This window comes from Cinclus cinclus, chromosome 13 (assembly GCF_963662255.1).
Source record: "Cinclus cinclus chromosome 13, bCinCin1.1, whole genome shotgun sequence".
NCBI classification, from domain to species: Eukaryota; Metazoa; Chordata; class Aves; order Passeriformes; family Cinclidae; genus Cinclus; species Cinclus cinclus.
The window spans coordinates 15033508-15056842 of record NC_085058.1 but is presented as its reverse complement, the minus strand read 5'-3'; the positions used below and the strand labels follow the sequence as shown (position 1 = coordinate 15056842).

General features: G+C 41.2%; 1 protein-coding gene across 1 annotated transcript in view; it reads left to right on the top strand.

Annotated features, from left to right (window-relative positions):
* The window catches only part of AGBL1 (AGBL carboxypeptidase 1), a 246363-nt gene that overhangs the window by 28899 nt on the left and 194129 nt on the right, over positions 1 to 23335 (top strand). The window contains exons 7-15 of the mRNA XM_062501147.1: positions 6160 to 6368; positions 11564 to 11729; positions 12675 to 12748; positions 14798 to 14914; positions 15883 to 16484; positions 17736 to 17819; positions 18846 to 18932; positions 19269 to 19417; positions 22619 to 22706. Coding sequence (XP_062357131.1) covers positions 6160 to 6368; positions 11564 to 11729; positions 12675 to 12748; positions 14798 to 14914; positions 15883 to 16484; positions 17736 to 17819; positions 18846 to 18932; positions 19269 to 19417; positions 22619 to 22706 — 1576 coding nt within the window. The remainder of the gene's footprint in view (positions 1 to 6159; positions 6369 to 11563; positions 11730 to 12674; positions 12749 to 14797; positions 14915 to 15882; positions 16485 to 17735; positions 17820 to 18845; positions 18933 to 19268; positions 19418 to 22618; positions 22707 to 23335) is intronic.

The following is a 23335-nucleotide window of genomic DNA, read 5'->3' as shown; positions in this document are numbered from 1 at the left end:
CACCTGCTGTCCAAGCACAGACAAAGCCAAGCCGGGGTGCTGAGGCTGGAGGGGATGTGAGGGAGCAGGAGCCACACGGTGGCGATGTGATTATAGGGATCCCCACCGTGCCTAGTCCAATGTGTATTTTGGGTGAGTAATTTGTTTATCAGCAGGCTATTTTAATCTAATTTTGGTCGTGTTTGTTATTCCCGACTATCTGTGCTTCCCAGAATTACCGGCTTGCATGTCTTTAAGGAAATTAGCTAAAGCTGGTCTCAGAGGCATTGGCTGGGATATTGAGGGAAAAGGCTGGGGAAATGGGCAGGGCTCATGGTGCAAGGCTTTTCTAGTAAAATTGCAATGAGCAATTTAAAAAGACAGGTTGTGGTGACCTCCTCATGGTGCTTATTTCATCAAGACAATTCTGTGTGCTAACAGCAGTTTCTGCTGATGACCTTTCCCTTCGCTCTTTCTAAATCTTCCTCCTTTTGCTGTCTTTATCTTTCTTGCCTTCTCCCACAGCCTTTCATTTCTTATATCCTACTCATTCCTCCCCTTCTTCCATCAACTAACCTTTATCTAACCTTTGGTCCACTTCTTTTTTTATTTAATTTAATTTTTTTATTGAACCATAAGAATTATATTTTGTGGCTGCTGGGATAAAATAATCATTGTCACTCTTTTCCTTTTATGTTGGCATCAAGGAGGGGTAAGTAACTCTGAAGAAGAGAAGGTGATCTTCTAGCACAGCAGCAGATTAGTCCTGCAGTCTCTACAGCTGAATCCATAATGCTTGTCAACAGATCTAGTGAGGCAGGTCTTTGATCTCGAGTCGAAATACCCCACTGTTAAACCATCCCAGTTCCTGTAGCAAACAGCACAATGCCTGGGATTTACCTCATGCACCAAGTGCCCATCTCTCATCGGAAGTTGAAGTCTTTGTTATCCATCTCTGGATTCAAACTCCAGTGTCAGTCTGGCTCCAAATCCATGGTCACATCTTGTTGGGTATTTTGATCAGAGATGAATTTTGCAGTTGCTTTCATGATAATCTGAACCAAGCATTGTGTCTGTCCTCTCTTCCTGAATTTCAGAATGCAAACAATCTTGATTCTATACTTTTATCTCTTTGAGAAGAGCCACTTTGTGGGAAAGAAGATAATTTTTCCATGTCCTTTATATTCCCTTCCCCACGACTCTTCATTCATAGACATACCCCAAACGGAAAGTAACTCAGTGCTCCAGAGAAATCTCCTGGGGCATGGCAACTTCCTGATATTTTGCCTCTCAGGGTGGGTTTAATGAAAACTAAGTGTTGAGGAGCTGCATCATTCTCTATTGATATTCTTAATAATGATTGTTTACCTCCTTCTCTTGGCATAGGCAATGTTTGTGCCTCCAGTGATGATCAGTGAAAATTCAATGCCTGAATTTGAAGAAGTCTTCCAAATTCCAGTGTTCTTATTAATACCCTTTCAAACCACTTCAGTCAGAAAAATCACACTGTAGTTTTTTTGCACAATTGTATTTTTTATTTTATTTGGTTTTTTGATGAGTTTTGACCAGAAGATACTGTGAAACTGATTCAAAGGTAAAAAGGGCAACTGTTTAGGACAAAACTACTGGGTAGTTTTCTGGCTTCCAACAGGAGTTGAGGTAATACTACCTTCTTGCTGTAGTGGTCACTGGGTCTGAGGTGATGCCAGCACTTCATGTGTGACTCGATTTCTTCATGGGAACAATTACTTTTGTTTCTATAGAGAGCCCTTTTGCTTTTCTCTGCGAAAATGACTGACTAAAATGACTGACTAAACTCTCTAAATGACTGACTAAAACAGCTGTGTTCTCTTTGCTGTAGGACATATCTTGCATTTTTCATTGCTAGAGCAGAGTGGGGAAGGTGGAAGTTTTCTTATTCCTTTCACTGCTTTAGGGGCCATAGGGTTAATTTAGCAAAGTATTCTTATCTCTAAGCTGTAGCAATGTATGTTCTTGGCATAATGAATCAGCTGAGTGGCATCAACAAAGAGATTTAAGCAGATAGACAGAAAGATAAATATCTCTTTGTTCTGCCTGGTAAGCAGTGCATTGCTCATCCTAGTTCAGGTTGACTGAAATTCAGTTTTGTGATTAAATACACTGCATGTTTTCCAGTGGTACCTGTGTTCTTGGCAAACACTTCAAAAGGGACTGGATTGCAAAGAGGGCTTCAGAAATGTCCACAGTAGCAGTGGTGGTTGTGAAGCTTTCATCTACTGGACTGAAAACCTGACTTCAGACCCTCACCACAGAACAAGAATTCCCCTGAAACTGGGGATTTCTTTCTAGTGAGATCCTCTTGCTAATTTAGATGCAGCTTTAACCGTTTGAGGCTTTTGCTTGTTGGCTGGAGATTCATGTCAGATGTTTCTGGTGAACTGCACAGGTGATTCAGGTCCCATGTTCTGAGCTGCAGTGCTCCAGCTTTCACTGATGAACAGCCTCAGATGGAGGGGCAGGTCTAGAAATGTGGGAAACTAAGAAAGCATCAAATGTTTTCCTTTCACCCTGGTCTCGTCAGGCAGAAGTGGAGCTCTTGCAAGGAAAATAGGATTCCAGGGGCAGGTTAGGGTGGTGAGACAGTGCTAACCTGTCAAAGATGCAGAACAAGAGTAGGAAGACAGACTGTCATGGGGAGAGTCAGAGATTGCTCCAGTAGTTAGTTTAGTTTTAATCAATAAACCTGGGTATGTAAAATACTTAGTAAGTACAGATGAATTGAAGGGCAATACTCTACTATTTACTACACTGAAGGTTAGAATGGGATACATGTTGATCACATAAGTTCACTATATGTCTTGAATGTCACACACATGCAAAAAATGTCACTTACCAGCCCATCCATGTCTGGTGTCAGGCAAGGGATCCTTCAGCCTTGAGGGGTAACCTTGAGAGCTGTCTCTGCTCAAGGGGAGGTCAGTGCTACACGTCCAGCTGCCACAGAGGGAGAGCTCATCTGATGGCTGCAGATATTTATAGCTTGAAGTGGTTGATATGTACTCAGATTTTTGCTGTTAGTGCATCTTTGGCCACTGATCAGGCCAGTCTATAGCCAAAATAGGTTTTTTTTGGGTTTGGTGCTGAGTTTCCACTCATGGCCTCACAAAATATGAATCCCTTCAGTTCACTCAAAATAGGAAGCACCATCCCTGGGCACCTCTGAAAGCTGTGTGGTAGGAAAACTTCCACTTTCACTGGCCACTGACCATAACCAGGGAGAAGGAAAGGGCTTAACTAAAGAATATCAGGAGGAGGGTCAAAAGACAGGACATTTTGCCACTTACCACACAGATCGTACGCACTCACTCCAGGAGGGGTGATTCTTGCTGCCTACAAATCTGTGCAGTGCTGCTTGTACCTGTATGATTCATTTTCACCATCTGTATTTGTGCCAAAATATAGATAGATACCCATGCTGGTGTATCCCTAGATGGAGAGACCAACAGACACAGACAGGTGGGGAGGCCTCCTTTTTCCATTCTGCCTTCTGGAGATCTTGGCATACTTCCTCTTTCATTTATTCACTACTTTATTGACTATAGAACTGAAAAAAATAGAAGAAAAAATAAAGAAAAACACTGACAGCATAGGAGAGCAGAAGAGAATCAATGAAATCAGACAGGAGAAACAAAATGAATGTGTTTTTTGCCCCTTCAGCAATTAATTCTCATTGCTTCTGATCAAAGGGTTCAGGAAACTGTAGTCCTGCCTTTCCATTTCTTTTTCACAGAATAGAGTCTCTCAGCTTTATTTTGAAGAGACTGTTTTGATCCTGAACGTGGTAAGTACTACAGAAAACATGTGAGGAAACAGCAAAATTATTCTGCTCACCTTCCTCCATGCTTTTCAAGGAGTACTAAATCTAAAGCATAGGGCAGTTATGTGTTCTGGTCCCTATGGAGTTCAGATTCAAATGTGGAAATCTGTCTTAAAAGATCACAAACACACTGAGAATTTATTTTTTTTCAATAAATTCCCAAAGAGGTTCTACACACAGTGCTTCCCAGTTTTTCCCTCTTCCTATTGACATTGACACAGAAAACTTAGACTTCAAGCTCTGAGTGCTAGAGGCTATAAAACCCTAGATCTAGTCCAATTTCATCTGTCCCCAAGCAGCTCAGGGAAGCTCTGAGTCTGATCTAAATTGTCCCTGCCTTATGCTCCCCAGCTCTCTTCTTCTTGTCGTGTTTTATACGCTTATTGACTTTTACAGAGCTTCCTGAGTAATTCTTCAAGGAAGATTGACTGATTTAAAGGGTTAGTCATCCTGCAGGTTAGTAAACATGACAGCTGGTTGAGGATTAACAGGAAATCATGAATAAAATCATTGGGATTGATAAGGGATTCTCAAGCAATTGAAGTTTTCTCACAGAGAATCAAATAGAAAACAGAAATACAGAATGAAGGTCAAATGAGGAGGGTGACCTTCTCCATGCTGACAACCTCTGGACCTCAGAATGCAGAGTTAGTGTAGGTGGTTACCAGCAAGGGGAGGCAGTGCTAGGGAGCTGCAGGCTCAGGTGTGGGAGCCTGGGCAGAGCTGTGTAGGACTGGAATTGCTGTGGGACCAGCAGGTCAGTGCAGGGGCATGGCAGCAGGGTGTTGTGAACATGCAGAGCAGCATTAAAATGGGTTGGCAACCTGTGTTTGGGGTGTTGGTTGGTGCCAATGGTAGAGGAAATTGCGGAGAAACCCTCCAATCCCTCCTCCAGGTAAGGGTTTGCTAATCTAATGCAGAGAGCATACTGATACGTGTTCAGGTGACTTCTTTCCCCTTTCCAATGGCTCCATCTACTCCATCACTGGAATTGAGGTGTGCTGCCCATACTGCTTCCTGCTTATTCCTTCCATAGCTTCTCTTGCTGATTTTCTTCAGGCAGCATCTTTCTAATCTCTCACTTAACCTCTAGCTGCTTCTCCTGTCCCCTGAATCCCCACTGATGACTTTAAAGTTCCAGGTGTGAGAGGCTGTGGCACTTTTGTTTAATGAAGTGGAAATGGATTGGAGCCCACTAGCTCTGGAGCAGCTGTACCAGGAGCCATCTGCTGTGAGCTTCAAGTGCTCCTTGGCATTCGGAGAGCTGAGCTCCTGCCCTGCATATGCTACCTGGCCCCCCAGTTGATTACTGAGCTCCTGACAGCTTTTAATGTGTGTCACAGCAAGGACTGTCAGGACCAGTCAGGAAAATTTAGGCAGGGTTGGTTTAAAGTGAGGCAGCCTGGAGTCCTGTATGGTTTCCTGTTTGTCCTGAGGGCCAGGGCAAGGAATGCAGTGGGTGAAGGGATGTGTTTTAGAAACTCAGCAGAATTTGTGTTATATCACAAGCTTTATCATATTCTCCTTTCAGTCTGATATCCTGGAGCTACATGATTAAGGGAATATTGTAGATATCCTTTTATATTTTTATAAATTTAATTTTTAATCCTTTTTGTAGTTTTCTTGCCCATGCAGTAACCTTTAAACATTATCTGAATTTGACCTTTAAAATCTTGGAGCCAGAAAACAACAGAAAAGAAGGCCAAACTGCTATTGCTCGTGTTGGTGTTTTGTTAATTTTTAAATACTGTGGTTTTCCAGAATCACTTGATTCATGGCTTTCATTATGTAGGTATTTGTGGGAATACATTTAGAAGTTAAACATAATTTCTCTGGCTGTGACAGGACTGTACAGCCACAAGGTTTTTTGAATTTGTTGATCTCAGCAAGGTGTTCTCTCAGGACTGATGTGCAGCACAGTGTGAAGGTTTTATGCTGTTGACTACTCTTACTTTATTCAGTTTTTCTCAGTCCTCAGGAGCTTTGGTAGTTCCAGGAAATCTTGTGGTGCTGCAACTGGATTTAGGTTTATTAGCAGTTGGAAGGAGATACAGACTTGTGGTTGGGTTCATCTGGAGGGTTCCTGTTTCCAGGCAGGACACTGTTGTGGCTTGTTTGGCTTTTTTTCGTGTACTGTTCCAAGAACATGGGTCACGTTCTGCAAATTAAATTTTAAATATTAAAAAAAAGGTAAAAGATTGGTTTTTTAACTGAGACCATTAAGCCAGAATGAGCAGGTGTTCAAGTCTGAGTTCAAGCACTGAGTATCCACAATTACCAATCGGGAAGGAGTTTAATTCAGCCTTTTCTCTCCTTTTCAGAGTCCAACAGCCGCCGGGCAGTGAACAGAGGCTACCTGGGTGAATTGCTGAGACTCTACCAAGACTGGCACCGCAATGATGTCTCCAACAACTACATTTACATTCGTAGGGGTCTCCTGCTCTGCCTAAAGTACATCACCAACATCCAGCTGGGCAGGGAGACTTTCCTTGGTTCCAGGGGAATGGAGATTCTTTTCACAAGTGTGCAGGTAAATGGTGCTTTTTGTGTTTAAATGTGGTGATTTGGTGGTTAGGGCTGGGGTCTACATCCCACTGCAGGAAATTCCATCATTATATAAATTCAGGATAGGACATATAGATGAAAAAAATTATAAAATTAAGAACTATTGACTTTTTACTCAGTTAGTACTTCAGAAAAGCTGAAGTGTTTAGTTTTAAAACAAATCTTAATTTCTATGAGATGCATGGTAATTCCAGTTCATGCTTTTACTGCTGCTTTTCTCTTTCCCTGTGTATCCTGCTGCCTGCTTGGACTTCCTATCCTGAAGAATAATGCAGTATCTTTCTAGGGAAATTGCTTAGGTCTTTCGTGAGGTTTTCCTTTACCATATCCAGATGATTCCACTCAGCCTTTTAAACAAAATGCTCATTTAGCCAAGCCTTTCCTAATGAGAAACACCCATCAACAGTTTTTTCAGGAGGTTAAATTTTAGTCTTGTGAAAACATTGTGAGTTCAAGAAAGATGCCGTGGTCCTGTGGATGGGATGCCTATAAGGGATAGAAAAGGCAGGTACAGAACAGTGAGAGTTTCCTCAGCCCCTCAGCAAAATGCTTCCTTAGCTTGCTTTGAACTTAGAGAAAATCACCAGTATGATTCCATAGGAGTGTTTCTATTGTCATTCTTACTGGCTATTCATTATCTCTGGAACCATCAGAAAGAAAAAACTTTTCCCTTAAAAAATCCATTGCCTTATGATTCAGTGGTTTTTTTCCCTTCCCCTTTTCCATCACTGTCATTAAGGATTCTTCTGTGAGTCATTTCTTACCACCAGCATATGGGAGACTTCTGGAATTTTTTCACTTCACTTTCCTCATGAAGAATTGGCCTTTCCTTTAGGTAGGATGAGGTGGCCAGAGCCAGCAGACCTCCCAAAGGATTATGGCCTCTGTTAATGAGAAATCCCTGGTCTGAAGAGATGGGAATGGGGTGGATGGAAAGAGCTGCTTGAGGGTGGATGTTGGCTCGTTCCCTCTCTAGAACCTTCCGCAGCCCATGGAGCTTTCTGAGCTAACACCTCCTGATAGCTCAGCCTGGGAGCAGTTCCATGGGAAGAGCAAACGTGGGGTCACCTTGGGTGAACAAACAGGAAATGACATTCTAAGGCTCCAGTAAACACTGCTAATGCTGATCCTTCCAAAGGGCAGAAGTGGAGTGGAAATGACAGCTTCAGGGGCCTCCAGATTGCTTTGTTTTCCCAGTGTGTGTTATTAGGGAGACCTTGGACAAGGAATAACCAAGGTTGAGATATTCAAAGCTCAATATTCTCTCACTGCTTTGGGATATTGTCAGTCTTGCAGTGTCTCTCCAAGGCATGAAGTGTTGGCAGGAGTCTGGCAGCCCTAGGAGGTCTCACTCATGCTCTTCCCTACTCTAACTTGAGGTAGAGGCTGCTGTGCCATGAAAATCTTCATGATTTCCATGCCAGAAAGATGGGAAATCCTGTCTCCTGAGGTGGACAACAGGCTGTAGCAAGAGAGAGAGATAAAGACAGGGCTAGACAAACAGCTCCTGACTGGGAAAGCAATGACTGTGTGTGTGGTCAATATTTTAGTGCTTTTATGGAATGCTGTGGTGATTAAACTTGACCAAACTCTGAGCAGCTAATGAGGTTTTTTAAAGTGTTAAAGTGTGGCTATAAAGTTTTAGAACTTTTTAAGGGTGTGGGTTTTGGTTTTTTATTTTGTTTTGGTTTTTTTTAAACCTCCTTATACAGATATTTATTGAAATGAAAACTATTTTGCCCAGATGGATTTGTTTTAAACTCCAGTGGAAATTCAATTTACAAGGCTGGCTTTCAGCTGACACCTCTCTGGCTGCCTATTGTCTGGGCTGATGGACAGATGAAATACTTGAGCTTTTAGTAGTCCTTAAGCTTATTTCTTTACAGGAGGAGCCAATAATTCAAAAACTGTCACCTCACATGGATTAGAAGTGACTGCTGCTCTGTTTGAGTAGAGTTTAGAGATATTTTAGGGGAATTTAAAGATATTTTGAATTCTACTTCTACCTGGAATAAAAAAAAATAGATAATGAAATCATTAATGGAAAGGAAGTACTTTCTGTTCCCATTCCCTCTTCCTAGCAGCACTTAGATTTTCCTGACAGTTAAATGGTATATTCACATTAGCACTGTCTGGTTTTGTGTGCAGTGACAGAGCTGCCTACTCTGAGACAAGAAAACAGGTTTGTATGTGCTTTAGGTGAGACTGCTGCATGGAATGTTATCTTGATATTTTATCACTTTTCCATCTAGATTCTTAAACTTGCCTTGTTTCTCTTCAGCCTTCCCATGCTACTCTAGGATAATATTGTCCTATATTCCACTCTGTTTGCCAGTAGGAGCATCCATCAGCATCACTATCTTTTGTCTTGCGTATTGAAACCTCCTTCCCCCCCATATATCACATAGCATACTATCTGTTCTATTCCAAATTCAGTGGAGAAAAGATTGAGTGTGGAGATTAAAAAGCAGTTCTGAGTCCAGGTTAGCTTTACATGAGTTTTCTGAGCTAAGGATTTACTTTTTCCTCATTCACATTATTCCACCACAAAATAAATAGGATAGCTTACACACAGAGCAGTCTCCAGTCTGTTTCCCAGGTGTCAGTAAAAAGGGCTTTTCCAACACACTGATGTAGTATTTTTCAGTTATTTGTAAACAGTGTTACCTTAGAATCTGAGAGCACTTTATGAGCAGTAATGAAAACAGACCTTAGAGGGAATCTGTGGGAATCTGAAGGCTTGTTTGCACTTGTGAGCTAATTTGCTGTACAGAAAAATGACTTTCAAATAGCATCATTGAGTAACTCCATGTGCTGATGTTCATTGTCTGGATGAACATGCCTTGTTCTTGACTATTTAAATTCACTTGGCAATGAATTAAGTTGGTTGTCCCAAGGCAGGCAATTAAACAGTCCTGTGTTCACTCTTTTAGCAAAAACAGATCAGTTTTAGTAAACTAAACTAGTAGTCTGTTGAGAATATTAGCCTGTTCCCACATGTAGACAAACTTTCCTAATCTTTCCTTTAATAACAAGCAAACAAAGGCAACCGTAGGAAGGAGTGAATAAATTGAAACAGAAATAGAAACTGTTCTTCTTGGTGTTTGCTCTACCCATAATAAAACTTTCCTCAGAGATGCTTTCATAATTTTCTTTTCTCTCCCCCTAGTTCCAAACAGCCAGAGAACTAGAAATACATATTAAAATTCTTGTAGTGAGTCTTGTAAGCATGTCAGCTTTGGATGATTTTTTTTTTTCTATCCTCCCTACAGGAATCCTGGTTAATCCCACTGAATCTTATAATGCTGTTCAATCATACATGAGAAAACAGTAGAATCCTCTACAACCAAAAGAACCCCAATGCAACCATTTTCCTGTTCCTGATTATAATAAAGGACTTTATAATCACAGAATCATTTAGATTGGAAAAGACCTTTAAGATTGAATCCAGTCATTAACTCAGCACTTTCAAGTCTACCACTAAACAGTCACCTTATCCTAGGAGGTCAGATTAATCAGGCAGGAGCTGTGTTCCAGTGGTCATTTTATGTTCTTTATGTTCTTTTTGGCCCTCTTCCTTGTTCTGCTGAATGTTTGGATTGTCTGGTGGGGTTTTTGTTGGTTTTTTTTTGTTTTTTTTTTTTTACTATGGGCTGTCAGACAATGGCATGAAGTATCTCTTTTCCCTCTTGGTTGTTCCATTTTATCTCTGCCACAGGGATGCAAAATTATGAAATAGTAGTAGAATGTATTGCAATATTTTTCTTTTGCCTTACACCACATTCATGCTGTTTATTTAAGTTGCATTCCTGTTCTGATGAGCTCAGTCTTAGTTCCAAACCAATGAAGAAAACATGCTGAGAGGCAAAGTGAAAACTTGAGTAGGATACTGCACTTATGACTCAGTCACTCTGATGGAGGCTGTGCTTTGGTTGTGCTGTATTTGGGCAAATCTGAGGGCTGGGTTTTCTGAGAATTGCACCCATTGGTTTTAAACTCCTTTGCTTTTGGGCAGCAGTATTGTTCCTTTATCCAAAGTCCCTGACTGTTTTATTGAAGACATACACTGTGTTGTATGAAGACTTATGTCACTTCTGTGTTGTTCCTGGAGGACTTTGCTTTAGTTCTGTGGGGATTTTTTTTTGTTTTATTTGCAACAAAAGTCTGAGGAGCTCACTTGCACAACAGTACAACAAAAAAATACAAAATATTCTGTGTCTTCAAAGTATACCTGGGCTCTAAAAACTCCTTACATGTCTATTTTTTTCTCCTCTGGATTATAGCAACAGAAATTATGGGATACTGCAATTATTAATTATTTTATGATTAGATAATATATAGTGATCTTTCAGCTCTTGGGCCTAATGCTTTAACCACAGATTACAGCAGGAGTGCTCTCTTTGAGAATGCATTGTGTACCATGAACACCCTGAAATTGTGCTGTGAACTGTGTTAGTTTATCTCTGTGAGTTTTGGCATGATGACTGTGGCTACAGTGTGCTGAAGGGGCAGAGGCACAGATTTTGGCATGTTTTGGCAGCCAAAACATACACATGGGCTCCACAAAGCATTTTTAAATCCATATTGAAAGCCATATTGCTTCAGTGCTACTTTTACCTGTGTTAGCTTCCTTTAATGTACCCTCACTACCCTCACTTGGAGCTGAGCTTGGAGATGCTGTGTCTCCCAAATGACATGCAGGGATGGAAGTCCCCTGAGGTCCATGCTAACCTGTGTGTCTGTAAGAGATGGACTGCAGGAACTTGAGGTCTTGCTGTTTCAGTTGTATTTCTTCAATGATAAAAAAGAAGGAGAAATAATGTGAACAGTATGAAGCTGTATGTCCAGCACTTCCACATGATTTTGAGGTACAATCACAGTGCAGTTTCCTTGATCTGTGAATATTCCAGAATTTAGGAACTATTTGAAAAGACATATTGAAAAACGATAACTAGACAAGATTATTTCAAGAGTAAACCTGTAGATCTTATAGGACTGGAAAACCAAGATTGATGTTTTGCTGTGGTTTGTGGGTGTGAATCATGAATGGTAAAGGGAATTATGTTCTCACCAGAAAAGTGGCTCTGCTTTGGGGGATTGTGTGACAGGGAAGATTGTTGTAAGAAGCTGTTCTTAATGTAGTTCTCCTTTGTTTCTTAGGACTGTTTATCTTGTAAAAATCTGGATCCTATTATAACTACTGCAACCCATATTCTGAGGAAGTGCTACCCCAAGGAGCATCTCCCTGTGGTGACTGTCAGAAGTTCCTATTCCTTCCCTCTTCCTGGGAATGCCAGTGCTGAACCTCCATGTGAGGGATCTGAAGGTAAATGGCTAAAGGGTGAGTTCAGAAGGAGGAAAAGAAGCATGACATTAGAATTAAATGTGAGATCTGGGGAAGGGAAGCTTGGCATAGTCCTGAGGTTTACAGTTAAAATTAATCTGATAACCTATGGTGTCACTCAGTAGGGAAGAAATTACTCCCAGGTCTTCTTGAATCTGTGAGGGTCTGTTTGGAGAATAAATGAGAGAAGACAGAAGTAAGGAAAAGGGGAAAAAAAATATTCTGTTATCCAAAAAATAATGGAACAAAGTGGGTATAGCAGGGGCTGGAGAGGCTATTGCTTCCCAGTAACAGATGGAGACATAATTGTGCCTGTAGCTGCTTGGGGGGTAAAAATTGCCCTGCAGCTTTTTCGGTAAAGAACTGCAAGAATACTATCCTTTTCCCTTTCTAAAGTAAAAGCAGATAGAAGTCGTGCTGCATGAGTAAAAGATGGGAGCTCTTGCTGGAAAGCAGAACTCAAGCACAGGCAGGAGAGCTGCTCTGTGGAAAAGGCTCCATGATACACAGAAGCAATTTTTGCTACATTCAATTTCGTGTGGAAGATGCTGAAATACTATAACAATCATAGCAGTAAAATATCCTAATCTAGATAATACAGATTAAGAGTATCCTGTAATATCATTGCAGCCAAGCAGAAAATCCCTGCATTGCTTTGCAAAATGAGTTGGATCCATATCATGGGGACATTTGTCATGGTTTGGAAAGGCAGCGCTTGAGTCCAAGAGAAGAGAGCTTTAAAAACTGGGTGAATTAGTGCCAAATTCATTTATATGAGATTAACAAATGGGATTTGCTTTCATCAGGGTTGTGGTGGGTTGTGTACTGTGTGGCAGACATAGACGAATTTACACATATTTCTCTGTGGGGTATGAGAGGGATATTAGGTTGAACACCTTTATCTCTGCTTCCTTCCTACTTCTGCAGGTGACAGTGAAAGTGAAGGAGAGGAAGAGGCTGAAAAAGATTGGGATAATGAGGATGTGGAGAGTAAAGAGGAAGTAGGTATATGAGCCATATTTCCCATAAGCATCTGCATACTGGAAAATAAAATTGTTATCCATTTTGACACCCCACGAGACTGTCGAAGCAGAGAATGTAGATGTGCATGTGGTCCCATGTGAACACACTATATGGATAATAAGAGGATACTTGAAAGAAGAAAAGCAGAATCCACTGACTTTCACTAAAATGTGTCCTGCTTTTATTCTATTCATTTTCATGCTTGTCACCCAGGATGGAGAGGGTTTGGTGGCTTTTCTGTTCCTGCAGAGACTACCCAGCATCCTATCCACAGTCAGGGATAAATGGTGAATCTTTGATCCGCTAGACAAGTGCCAGGAAAATGGCACTTGGGGAAAATTGATTTATTATCTAGGAAAGGCTAACCCTCTCTTTATTCCCAAATCAGTGCATGTTTAGGCTGTGCTTCTACCCTAAGGGAAAGGTTAGTTCTTTTAAGCCACAGCTGGTGCATTTGAACCTATATTCCTGCTTTATTTGCTGCTGTACACAGACAAATAATACAATTAATTATTCAATACTTCTCTGAATTCTCCCTTAGCACTCTCCCTGCAGTGACCTAACTGGCAAAAAAAACCCAAAAAAACTTCTACCAGCTGAAGATGACGGGGCAAACTTTTGTGTTGTGAAAATACAGACAAGCTCATATGGAAATGGGAAGTAGTGAATACTGCTACTGAGTCTTGTCCACATAAAGAGGCTTGGGAAAGCAAATTAAAGAAATGAAGTTGTAAATGCAGTCTAATTAGAAATGATCGAGACTGCTGCAAAAGGGAATTCTCATTACTTGTCCTGTCTTTTTCTCCTCAAATATTAAACTGATATCACCCAGTGAAAAAAAGGAATTTAACCCCCCCACACATTATCTGAGTGTCCTAACTTGCCCCTGCCTGGCTGTTTTTATCTGAATTAGAACTCGTCAAGATGCTCATTAGGAATAAGGCTCATAGTGGCTTTATCTCCTTCTTTAATTAGTTATTCATTCAGTAACAGCTCCACTATGCTTCTGAACTATTTCATTATTCATAAGGATTTACCAAGTAGATGTAAGCAGTTTTGAGGTTGTGTTTTTTTTTTTTTATTTTGCCTAAGAGCTTATTCTGAATATGAGTTTTAAATACTGTTTGTCTGGTTTACTGGCCATATATCTCCTGTAAAAAACCTTGCTAAAGGGAAAGCAAGCAGGGAATGGATAATGAACTTTCAGCTTATCCTTTTTTTTTTTTTTTGTTTTTCTCTGTAGAAGATCTTTTGCAGAATGTTTGCTGGTATTGATGTGATTTACAAACGTTTTTTCAGCTACATAACACATCCATGCATGCTAGCAACACCAACCTTTCACAAACTGAAACTTGGCTCTACCCTTCCATCAGGAACTGTTCAGAGAGTTCTATGAAAATAAAAATCACCACATCCACCATCTATTCTTTTTCATCTGAAATTTGAAGCTTCTTATGTTTCAGTGTGCTCTCAGTGGCAAATTCTTTTCAACAGACCTCATACTCCTGGCAGGTCTTCACTGCCTTTTTCATCTCTGCCCAAACAACACTTCGAACTCTGCTTTGTGACCCAAGTGTGGCTCATGGTTTTAAATGCCATGGGCACTGGTGCATTCGGCAATTTTGCTTTTTTCTTTTTATATCATCTTTGGAAATGAATCTGTTTGTCAGGAGCAAATAATTACTTGGATGGCATTTGGTGGGACATAGGCACATTGAATTATTTGAATAATGCTGTGATGTGATGCCCAGTCACCAATGCCATGTCACCATCCTTTCCTCTTGTTCCAACTTTTCCTGTTTTTAGTTTTTTGGGTTTTTTTAAATTTTATTTTTATGTAGTAGTCAAATGCTTGACACAGTTTGGCTTTGGTTCTCTCATCTGATGGGGGGGGCTGCACATTAATGGACAGCAGCCTTTGACTGTGAAAGTTTCAGATACTTTTTTTTATCCTCAATTCACTGATGGTTGAGATCATCTCATGGGGCAGGTGTAATACACATACTTTTTAAATTCTGCTTTTGTAGGACTGTGACTTGGAGACAGATGTGAATAAATTGATGTCAAGGCCAGTGCTTGACCGGCCAGAACAAGAGCTTGAAAAATATGAAGCTCTGTGTGCAGAACTTTCCCAGAATTTTCAGGTATGATTTTAGTGCAGTTTTCTTTATTTGGGAATGTTCCAGAATTTAAGAAATACTTGAAAGGGAGTATTGACAGATACCTAGACAAGGCTATTTCAAAAGTAAGTCTAAGTCTTAGAGGACTGGAAAGCCAAAGACTGTGACTTCTGCTGTAGTTTATTGGTGTGAATAATGAGTGATAAAAGGAATTATGTTTGATGGATATTTGTCTGGGTGTAGATTAAGTAAGCACTGTTGGATCAATTGCTACATGAGAAATCTGTCAGAAAATTTTTATCCTTGCTGGCAATTTCAACAGCAATATCAAAATCAGAATGAGATGTGAAAAGTAAATACTGTCAACTAGTGGTTTGAAGGAAGAGGAGATTGCACTGAATGAAATGAACAGTTCAAATAATTTTTCTTGTAGTGGTGTTTGGAACAAGAAAATAAGGAATATGGCACTCATTACAAGTTTTAGAATTTAGAAGAGATGAAAACCCTGTTTCAAATATGAATCTGAAAAAGATCACTGGGTTAATGTATCTCCTGCACACACAATATTGTGATATTGATTGTGATCATAAATAGCCAAATGGAATTAAATCATACTCTTGCATGAAAGTGGAATTTTGCATGACAGGTTGGCCACCTTTACCCTCCTGTAACATTTATATCTTTAAAAAAATGCATTGCAAAATATATTCCCTTCTTTGTTTGAATGATTGGTTTTGGTTGAGTCGTCTGGGCGAGTCATCTCCAATCAGATCCTTTTGGTTTCTGAGGATTTCTGTTGAAACAGCTTTGTGGATAGAGAAATACTGGCAAGTGGTCCATGCACTGAGTTTGCTGTGGCTGTTCTATTGGTTGAGTACAGGTTTGGGAGATGTGTAAATATTTCCTCTTTTCCTCTTTGAAAGGTTTCATCTGGAAGGAGGCACAATCTGTCTGTAGTTTCTTTTAACTTCTTCTGCTTTTTAAATTTAAAGGAACTTGAATTTGAGTCTGAGGAAAAGAAGAGCTTGGAGGACAGGACTGAGAATCTTCCCTCTGCTCCTTCTCATTTCATTCCAAGTGCTAGTTCTGTGAAACATCCAAACTGCAGATGGAGAAACCCAAGTGTCACAGAGATGGGACCAGATCCAGAGGAACAGGATTTCAGAGTCCCATTTCAGAGCTGGAAAAAGGAGGAGGAATGCATATGGGATAAGAATGATGATAAGAGAGACATTGCTGAAGAAGCCCAGGATAAAGACTTCTGTGAGGAGGAAGATCCACCCAGGAGTCGTGTGTTAGCTTTTTGCCCTCTCCCAAAAGATGCTGCTTGGTACAAAAAGATGTTTTACCCTCATTGTGAGGCCTCAATCAATCCTAGTCTTGAAGGGAGGATGGAGAGCTCGGATATAGTTAGAAATCTTCTGGAGAAACACCACAGGGAAATCCCATTCCACGACCCTTGTTTCTATGCAGCCAGGGCCAAATGTGTGAAGTCCATCCCAGGCTACAGAGAGCTGGCGTTCCCGGATTTCTGGGGTCACCAGCCACCTCCCTACAGCAAGCCCCTGTTGGAGCGCAAGCATGGGGTCCAAAGGTGATTGTGCTTTAATGTAGTGACCACGTTGAGAGCTCTTGGGCTCAAAACTGGCTTGTGTAGGTCTGACTCTAACAGCTCTTGGTGAATGTCTTAGGAAGTTATTGATCAAACTTTTTGCAACCCAATTATTTGCCTCAATTGATTGGTAAATTCATCAATATGCCTTTATTCGTGATGGAAATCTAAGCTGGATTGCGAGTCCGTGACCTGTGAATTTGTTAGGAATGTGAATGTGTTAGGACACAACAAGAGCAAGTCCATTTTGGAGATGGAGAAGCCTTCAATCTTGCTCTTTATTCAGGCACCTTTAGTGCTTGTAGCATTGGTCCCATCTGATTCTTTCAGGGAAAATCCTATCTGTCCTCTCAGGAAGGACCTCTCATTATTTAGGTGCTCAGATGAGTGCAAAATTGTGTTTCGAAGTGCTAGCAGAGAAAGCTCTTATAACTACAGTTCTTTTGTTCCAAGTAGGGCTGTATGCAACTTTACATTTCTTTTTAATGGTATAAGGGATTATTAGCAGGCAGCAAAGATGGTGGATTCTATGCTAAACTTTAGAGTTGAACAACAAATGGCATTTGTTAAGACCACTGATTTCTGACTGCTAGGGAGAATGATTCTTTCTACAGTAAATATATAAACTAGAAATAACTAGAGGGAAAATCACTCTACCATCTTCTTGCACTGTTGCTCTAAAAGCTCTGCTTTTATGGCTACAACAACATGTGTAACTGTACAGCTAAAATGGGACTAATCATATCATCCTTTGAGGCATAGCATGATTGCTTCAAAGGTCAGGAAGAAAATCAGGTATTCCATTCTACCATCTTCAGGGAGCAGAGAAGCTCTGTTTAATAATGAGTAGAAATCAGCTTGACTTATAGTCAATATTCACTATGAGTCAGATTTGTATGTTTGTAAGTTATGGCAGATATTTCCTCACAGGGTAAGACTGTCCACTTGGGGGTTTGCATTGACTGGGAAGAACTGGGGATAAATAAAATTTGACACAATCCAGTAGTGAATAAGAAATTTGGCAGAATCATTGGTTTAACCCAAAAGGCAACTCGTAATGGGGATGGAGCAGAAATGTTCTCACAATGGGAAAAAAAGTTCACCTGGAGTTAACACATGGAAGTCCTTTACAGTCCTTAAAAAGAATTTCCCAAGGCACTTTCTAGAAGAATATATCAATATTTCTCACGCTGTCACTACAATTTGCTGATTTGCTGCTTTGTTTCTTCCCAGGGACAAAGTCCTTGATGATGTTCGCCGCCTAATCCAGCCGGGGGATGTGATAGGAAGAACTGTGTTTGACTTAGATGATGCCAGGTGGGTCACTTAATCTGAGTGCTGCAACCAGGGGCACTGCCAGTGCTGTCACTGAGCTCAGTTTACTTGATCAGTTCTGATACAGGTAAAGAAGAAATAACACAGGAGGTAAAGGCCCAAGAGAAAATGTCCAGGAGGAGCAGGTTCCTTGTAGATGACTCCAGGGAAAGGGTTTGTTGTGGAAGTCACTGGAGGAGGAGAGCATCAGAACTTTTAGATAGAGCAAGAAAATACACCAAAGGGACTGTAGGTTGTCCCTGGGTCTGTCTGCATTGCATGCAGTGATTTGGAACAGAGATGAAAGACTGGTGCTGGGAACTGTACTTAAAAATCCATCTTTTCCACCCCCTGAGGCAGCATTTCCATTGAGTGTCTGCACAGGCAGTGTCACAGGCTGTAGATGTACCCTGTTTCTTAAGTGTGACACTCCTGCAGCACTTCTGAAAAAACCCTCAAATATCTGGCCTTGTGAACTGCTTGAAGAGCTCAGCTGTAGCCTGTGAGAAAATGCAGCACCAGGCAGTTGAGAGGGTCCCAAATTTAAAGAAGTTCCATTCAGAGGAAGGATAGGTGACTTGGAGAACGTTCTTTGAAGTAAAAAAGAGGTCAGAGTTTGAGGTAGGAGAAAATTATATAGTTGCTTAGGATTAATTTAAGGGTTTCTGAGCAGTTGGAGAAAGACACTATAGGTGACAGAAGAGTAAATACAGAGTAATTATATAAAACTGCCTTATTAATGAAATTTTAGGAATAATCCAGTGAGAAAGTAAGTTGAATAAAGAAAGCAAACATGGACAGCAACAAAAGAGAGTATTGGGAAAAGGAAAGATGTGATTTAGAATTACTGAGCAAGAGTAGAGAGAAGCTGCATTGGGTAGAAAGGTTATGGATTTGTTCACCTCCTCCTTCACAGGGTCTTGCTTATTAAAAAAAAAAATACTAAAGCCAATTTTAGCATACAAAAGGTATTGGGGAAGGCTTAGCTTGGCAACTTGCTACGGGTGTCCTTGCTTTGCTTTCCAGCAGTGGCTCAAGCCCAGCTGCTCCAGGCTGTCTGACATTTTTCTCCAAGTTTGAGTCGGGGAACCTTCGGAAAGCGATCCAAGTGCGTGAGTAAGTACCCCTGCAGAGAGGTGTCCCAGCCTGCCTGCTGCTGTGACCACAGCACAGGATGGTGGCCTTCTCCTGGCTTTGGAAAGGGTCAGCCAGGCAAGCAGGTTTGATGATGTGGAGCTTATTATGCCTTCTAACACCTGGATGTCATGGAAGGAACATGAGTAAGAAAACAGAGCTCAAAATGTTTTGACTATTACAGTGTGAGTATTTAATGGTTCTTGATGGTGATGCTCACAAAATGTCCATCAATTTGACTGCACAGCCTGCTGTCAGCATGTTCAGTGGTAGACAGGAGGTGTTCATGGCCACTGCTTTTATTATTTTCCTTTACAGGTTTGAGTATGACCTCATTATGAATGCAGATGTGAACAGCAGCCAGCATCACCAGTGGTTCTACTTTGAGGTCCGTGACATGAAGTCAGCAGTTCCCTATCGCTTCAACATCATCAACTGTGAGAAGTTCAACAGCCAGTTTAATTATGGTATGAGCCTTTGGGAGGTTGGGGTGGCCTTCTCTTCACAAGAATATCTTTTTAATGCTGTAAAGGTTTCAAAGTCTCTGTGTCTATAAGGAAGACTGTAAATTCAATCTTATCTTCCCTGAAGTCCACTGAAAAAGTCACTTTAGATTTGTCAAGGAACCTTTGCCTGTCCTCAGGAGGACTGAGGAGGAAACGGAATACTGAGACCTGGGAGAGGATTTGTGAGGGGAAATAAATGTCACTGTTGTGTTTATAGACCAGAACTGAAGAAGAATGGCAGTAGGGTTGGGAAAGCTGGGAGGGGAAAGACAATCCGTTGGAACTGAATGAGCAGCCTAGGATTGGAAAGTACTTCTGAGATTTAAATGAATGTGATAATCCTCAAACAAATATTCATAATTCTTTGGTTTTATCTAGTAAGACATCTTCTGACCTACTTAAATTTCTGTTGATATTAACGACAATAAAAAATTCTATTCCTTGCAGTCTTTGAGCTCCGGTTATGATTCAGGAGGAAGGCAGACTTGTTCAGAAACAGGAAGGGCAAATCCCATCTTTCAATACCCATTTTAGAAGAGAAATTATTTCTTCTGCAAGGAGACTATGGATTGAATTCTTAGCTGGCATAGGCTGAGCTTTTTTTTTTTTTGTTTGTTTGTTTCCATGGAACTCTGCTAATTTACACCAGCTCAAGACCTGGCTCAGAATGTTTAGTAAGTCCATAATATTAGACTTTGTATTCTTCTGAAGCCCTGTGGCTACAGCCTCTAGCATCCCTAGGACGACTCTCTGAGGATCAATGTACCTATAACAAGAATCACTTGTATGTGTGAAACTGGCTTGGATGAGTGACTTGACAAATTAAAAGGCATTTACCCTTTAACCCAAAGGGCTGAAGTTCAAGTATTCATACAGACCCCAACTGAATTTTTTGGTCATCTTGTATCAGCATGGTGTGTGTGTGGTAGGAGCCTGAGAATGAAGGATGTTGTTGTCCCAGTTTAAACCACAATGCAATCATTGATGTAACCCCTAGTGCCTTCACTCTTATAGCCAGAGATTCAGGCTATTATTGGTGAAAGGTTGTTATCTGCTAGTTTGGCTGTTGTCAGCATTTATAATCTCATTTTGTGTACCTGAAACTGCACAGGACTCACATGTTCAAGCATGCAGTGAAAAATATATTTGGAAGAGAAGTGTGAAAATACCATCTGGACTAAGGAGGGAGGCTAAGCCATGACTGGTTTTTGGATAGCTTGTTTGTGGGATTGGCTATTAAACAATTCCTCTGTGGGTTCCTTCTGCTGCTCCAAGCAGGCAGTGAAGCTCCAGCTTTTCTGGCTTGGCTGAGTAAGGCTCACTACCCCTTCTAGCACATGCATAGCATTTACACAGAGTAGTGGTAAGAGATGTTGTTTATTTGTCACATTCCCTCTGCACCCTACTGGGCTAATGCCCACACTCTGAGACAAAAAGCCTCCAGTTGTGATGTAGTGCCAAAGTGCCCTGGGTGGCAATTCTTTACAGCTCCTGGTTACTTGTCTGGTTTGATTTTTCCCATTTTCTCTTGATTGGATGGCACTGTGTGACTTTCAAATCAGCAGAAAGGATATTTAATGAAATAGCTGTGGCCAGGAGCAGAGCAAGACAGGAGGTGCAGCTTCCATCTCTCTCCTTCCCCCTCTTTCACTAAATTCCTTTACCATGGGAAATAATGGGATTTCATCAGAACCCTGATTTCAGTTTGTTTTCTAAAACTGAACATTTCCATGGGGGGAGTAAAAAGAACATACATTTTTATTTTTAATTAAAATGAGATGGCAGACTAGTAACAACCATTGTTGTGAGACAGTTTCATGTGTGAGTTCTTTGGACTCAGAGAGAAGGGCAGGAGCTGGCATTCAGGATATCAAAATCCCTGCAGACACTGAGCCCCACATACCTTCTCTGATCAACTGGGCATCTAGACAGGCTTGTTTCTCTCAAAATCTCTCCTGGTACCAAACACAGAACTGTCTCTTGTACATAACTCACAGCACTGGTTCAGAAAACAGCACTCTAGAGGCTGCTCCTGGCTGTGGTGAGTAAGTGCTGCCCCACAGCACAGCCAAAGGTGAGCTGCCAAGGCATTGCTGCTGATACTTCCTTGGCTCCAGCAGCACTGGAGAGTTTAACAAAGAAACCCAAAGGAAGCAGGGAACTGAATGGCTGTTAATGCAAATGTGTCATCAGCATTAATGATTTTCAAGCATCACCTCCCCCCAGCACAGAAACAGCCAAGAGAAGGCTTGGGGGGCAACTTATCAACATGCAAAAAAATACTTAGGGGGGGTTTTTCTCTTTCCTAAATGTTCTCTCATAGAAGTGGTGCCAGCATCATGGCTGGGCTCAGCTGTGGCTGTGCTGGGTCCACTGTAGCTGCAGACAGGAGCCTCCCCTACAGCCCCTCACCAGGGACACTCTGTGCAGAGAGCTCTGCTGGGCCGGGCAGCATCCTCACCCTGCCCTGAAGAGCAGGCAGGATTGTACAGCAAAGGAAATTGATACAAAAACTCCCTGCAGATGGGCTGGCTTCATGGAGCTGGGAGTAATGGATGTGCAGCTCAGATCAGGGGAAGCCTTGCCCCTCAGGGCATGGAACAGTAATATTTTGGAGGTCAGGAAGAAGTCATGCTCTGGGATAACATAGTACAAAGATGGATGCTATTGTTATCAGCATTTATGACACTTGGGTGTTATTTAGATGTAATAGTAAGTTTAAAACCACCTGGTTTTGCTTGCTGATTTTGAGAGGCAGGGTACTGGATGCACCACAGATCTCTGATGCTATACTAGGATTAAGAGTTCAATAATAGTGCAGCCAAGCATGAAATATTGGGCTAACCAAGTTGCTGATGTTGTTGTTGCCTTGATTAATATTATTTTCTTTCCCTTCCTCTGTTTGTAAACAAAATGGTTTGCAAAGGCCAGAAGAATAATTTATTTGTTAATAAACTCCATTCAGCTCATTTCTTCTGGAGGGGCTTTTGTACAGATATGGCTGTCTTAGAAAAAAAACACAGGGCTTTGGGAATGCATAAACTATCAGCAGAGAGAGCACTGACAAAATAATGATGCTTCTTCTTTAGCATTTTTCTTCCCACTCCTGTCTTTTCCAGCCAGGGAAGTCACATCACCTGAAGCTGTCTTGTTTTTCTGTAGGCATGCAGCTGGTCATGTACTCAGTGAGGGAAGCTCTCCAGGGGAGACCTTGCTGGATTCGGGCAGGCCAGGAGATCTGCTACTACAAGTAAGTGCACTTTTGGTGACTAATTTGTGCCTTCCTTTCTCCACTGTTTTGCTCCTGTTAGCTGCACTGATGTCATGAGCTTCTTGCCACCAGTGCCTCCTATTTCAAATGTCTCTGAATTGGTGCTGGCTCAATGTGTTATGTGCTTCCACCCTCAGAAAACAGCCACAAGTGAGATCCCACTATTAGATGCCAGGGAATATGCAAAATTCCCTTGCCCAGGAGGAAGAAGGAATGTAGAAGTAGTGTAGTTGTTTCTTCCCCTATCTGGGATGAAAAGAGTGGGATGGGATCATTGTTCTTCTGTTGCATACTCTGACTTTTATAAGAGATAAAGGAGCTGAGGAGCTAAAGAAGGGATTGGATATACAACAGTGGTATAAAGGAATCCTGACAAACTCAGTGCTGATATTTGTTCAAGTTCCTCATTTCAGGCTGGTTTTGCAGTGAGAGCCTGAGAAGAAAATTCCAGTTTGTCCCAATTTCTGTTGTAATTTTTTTTTCAGGGGTGGGGAGGGCTTGAAGGCACAGATTATCCTCTCTCAGCTTAGTATCTGTCTACAGCAATTTGAGTAGCTATTTTATTTTGTTTCAAGTACTCTTTGCTGACCTTCATGCACCCGACCTTA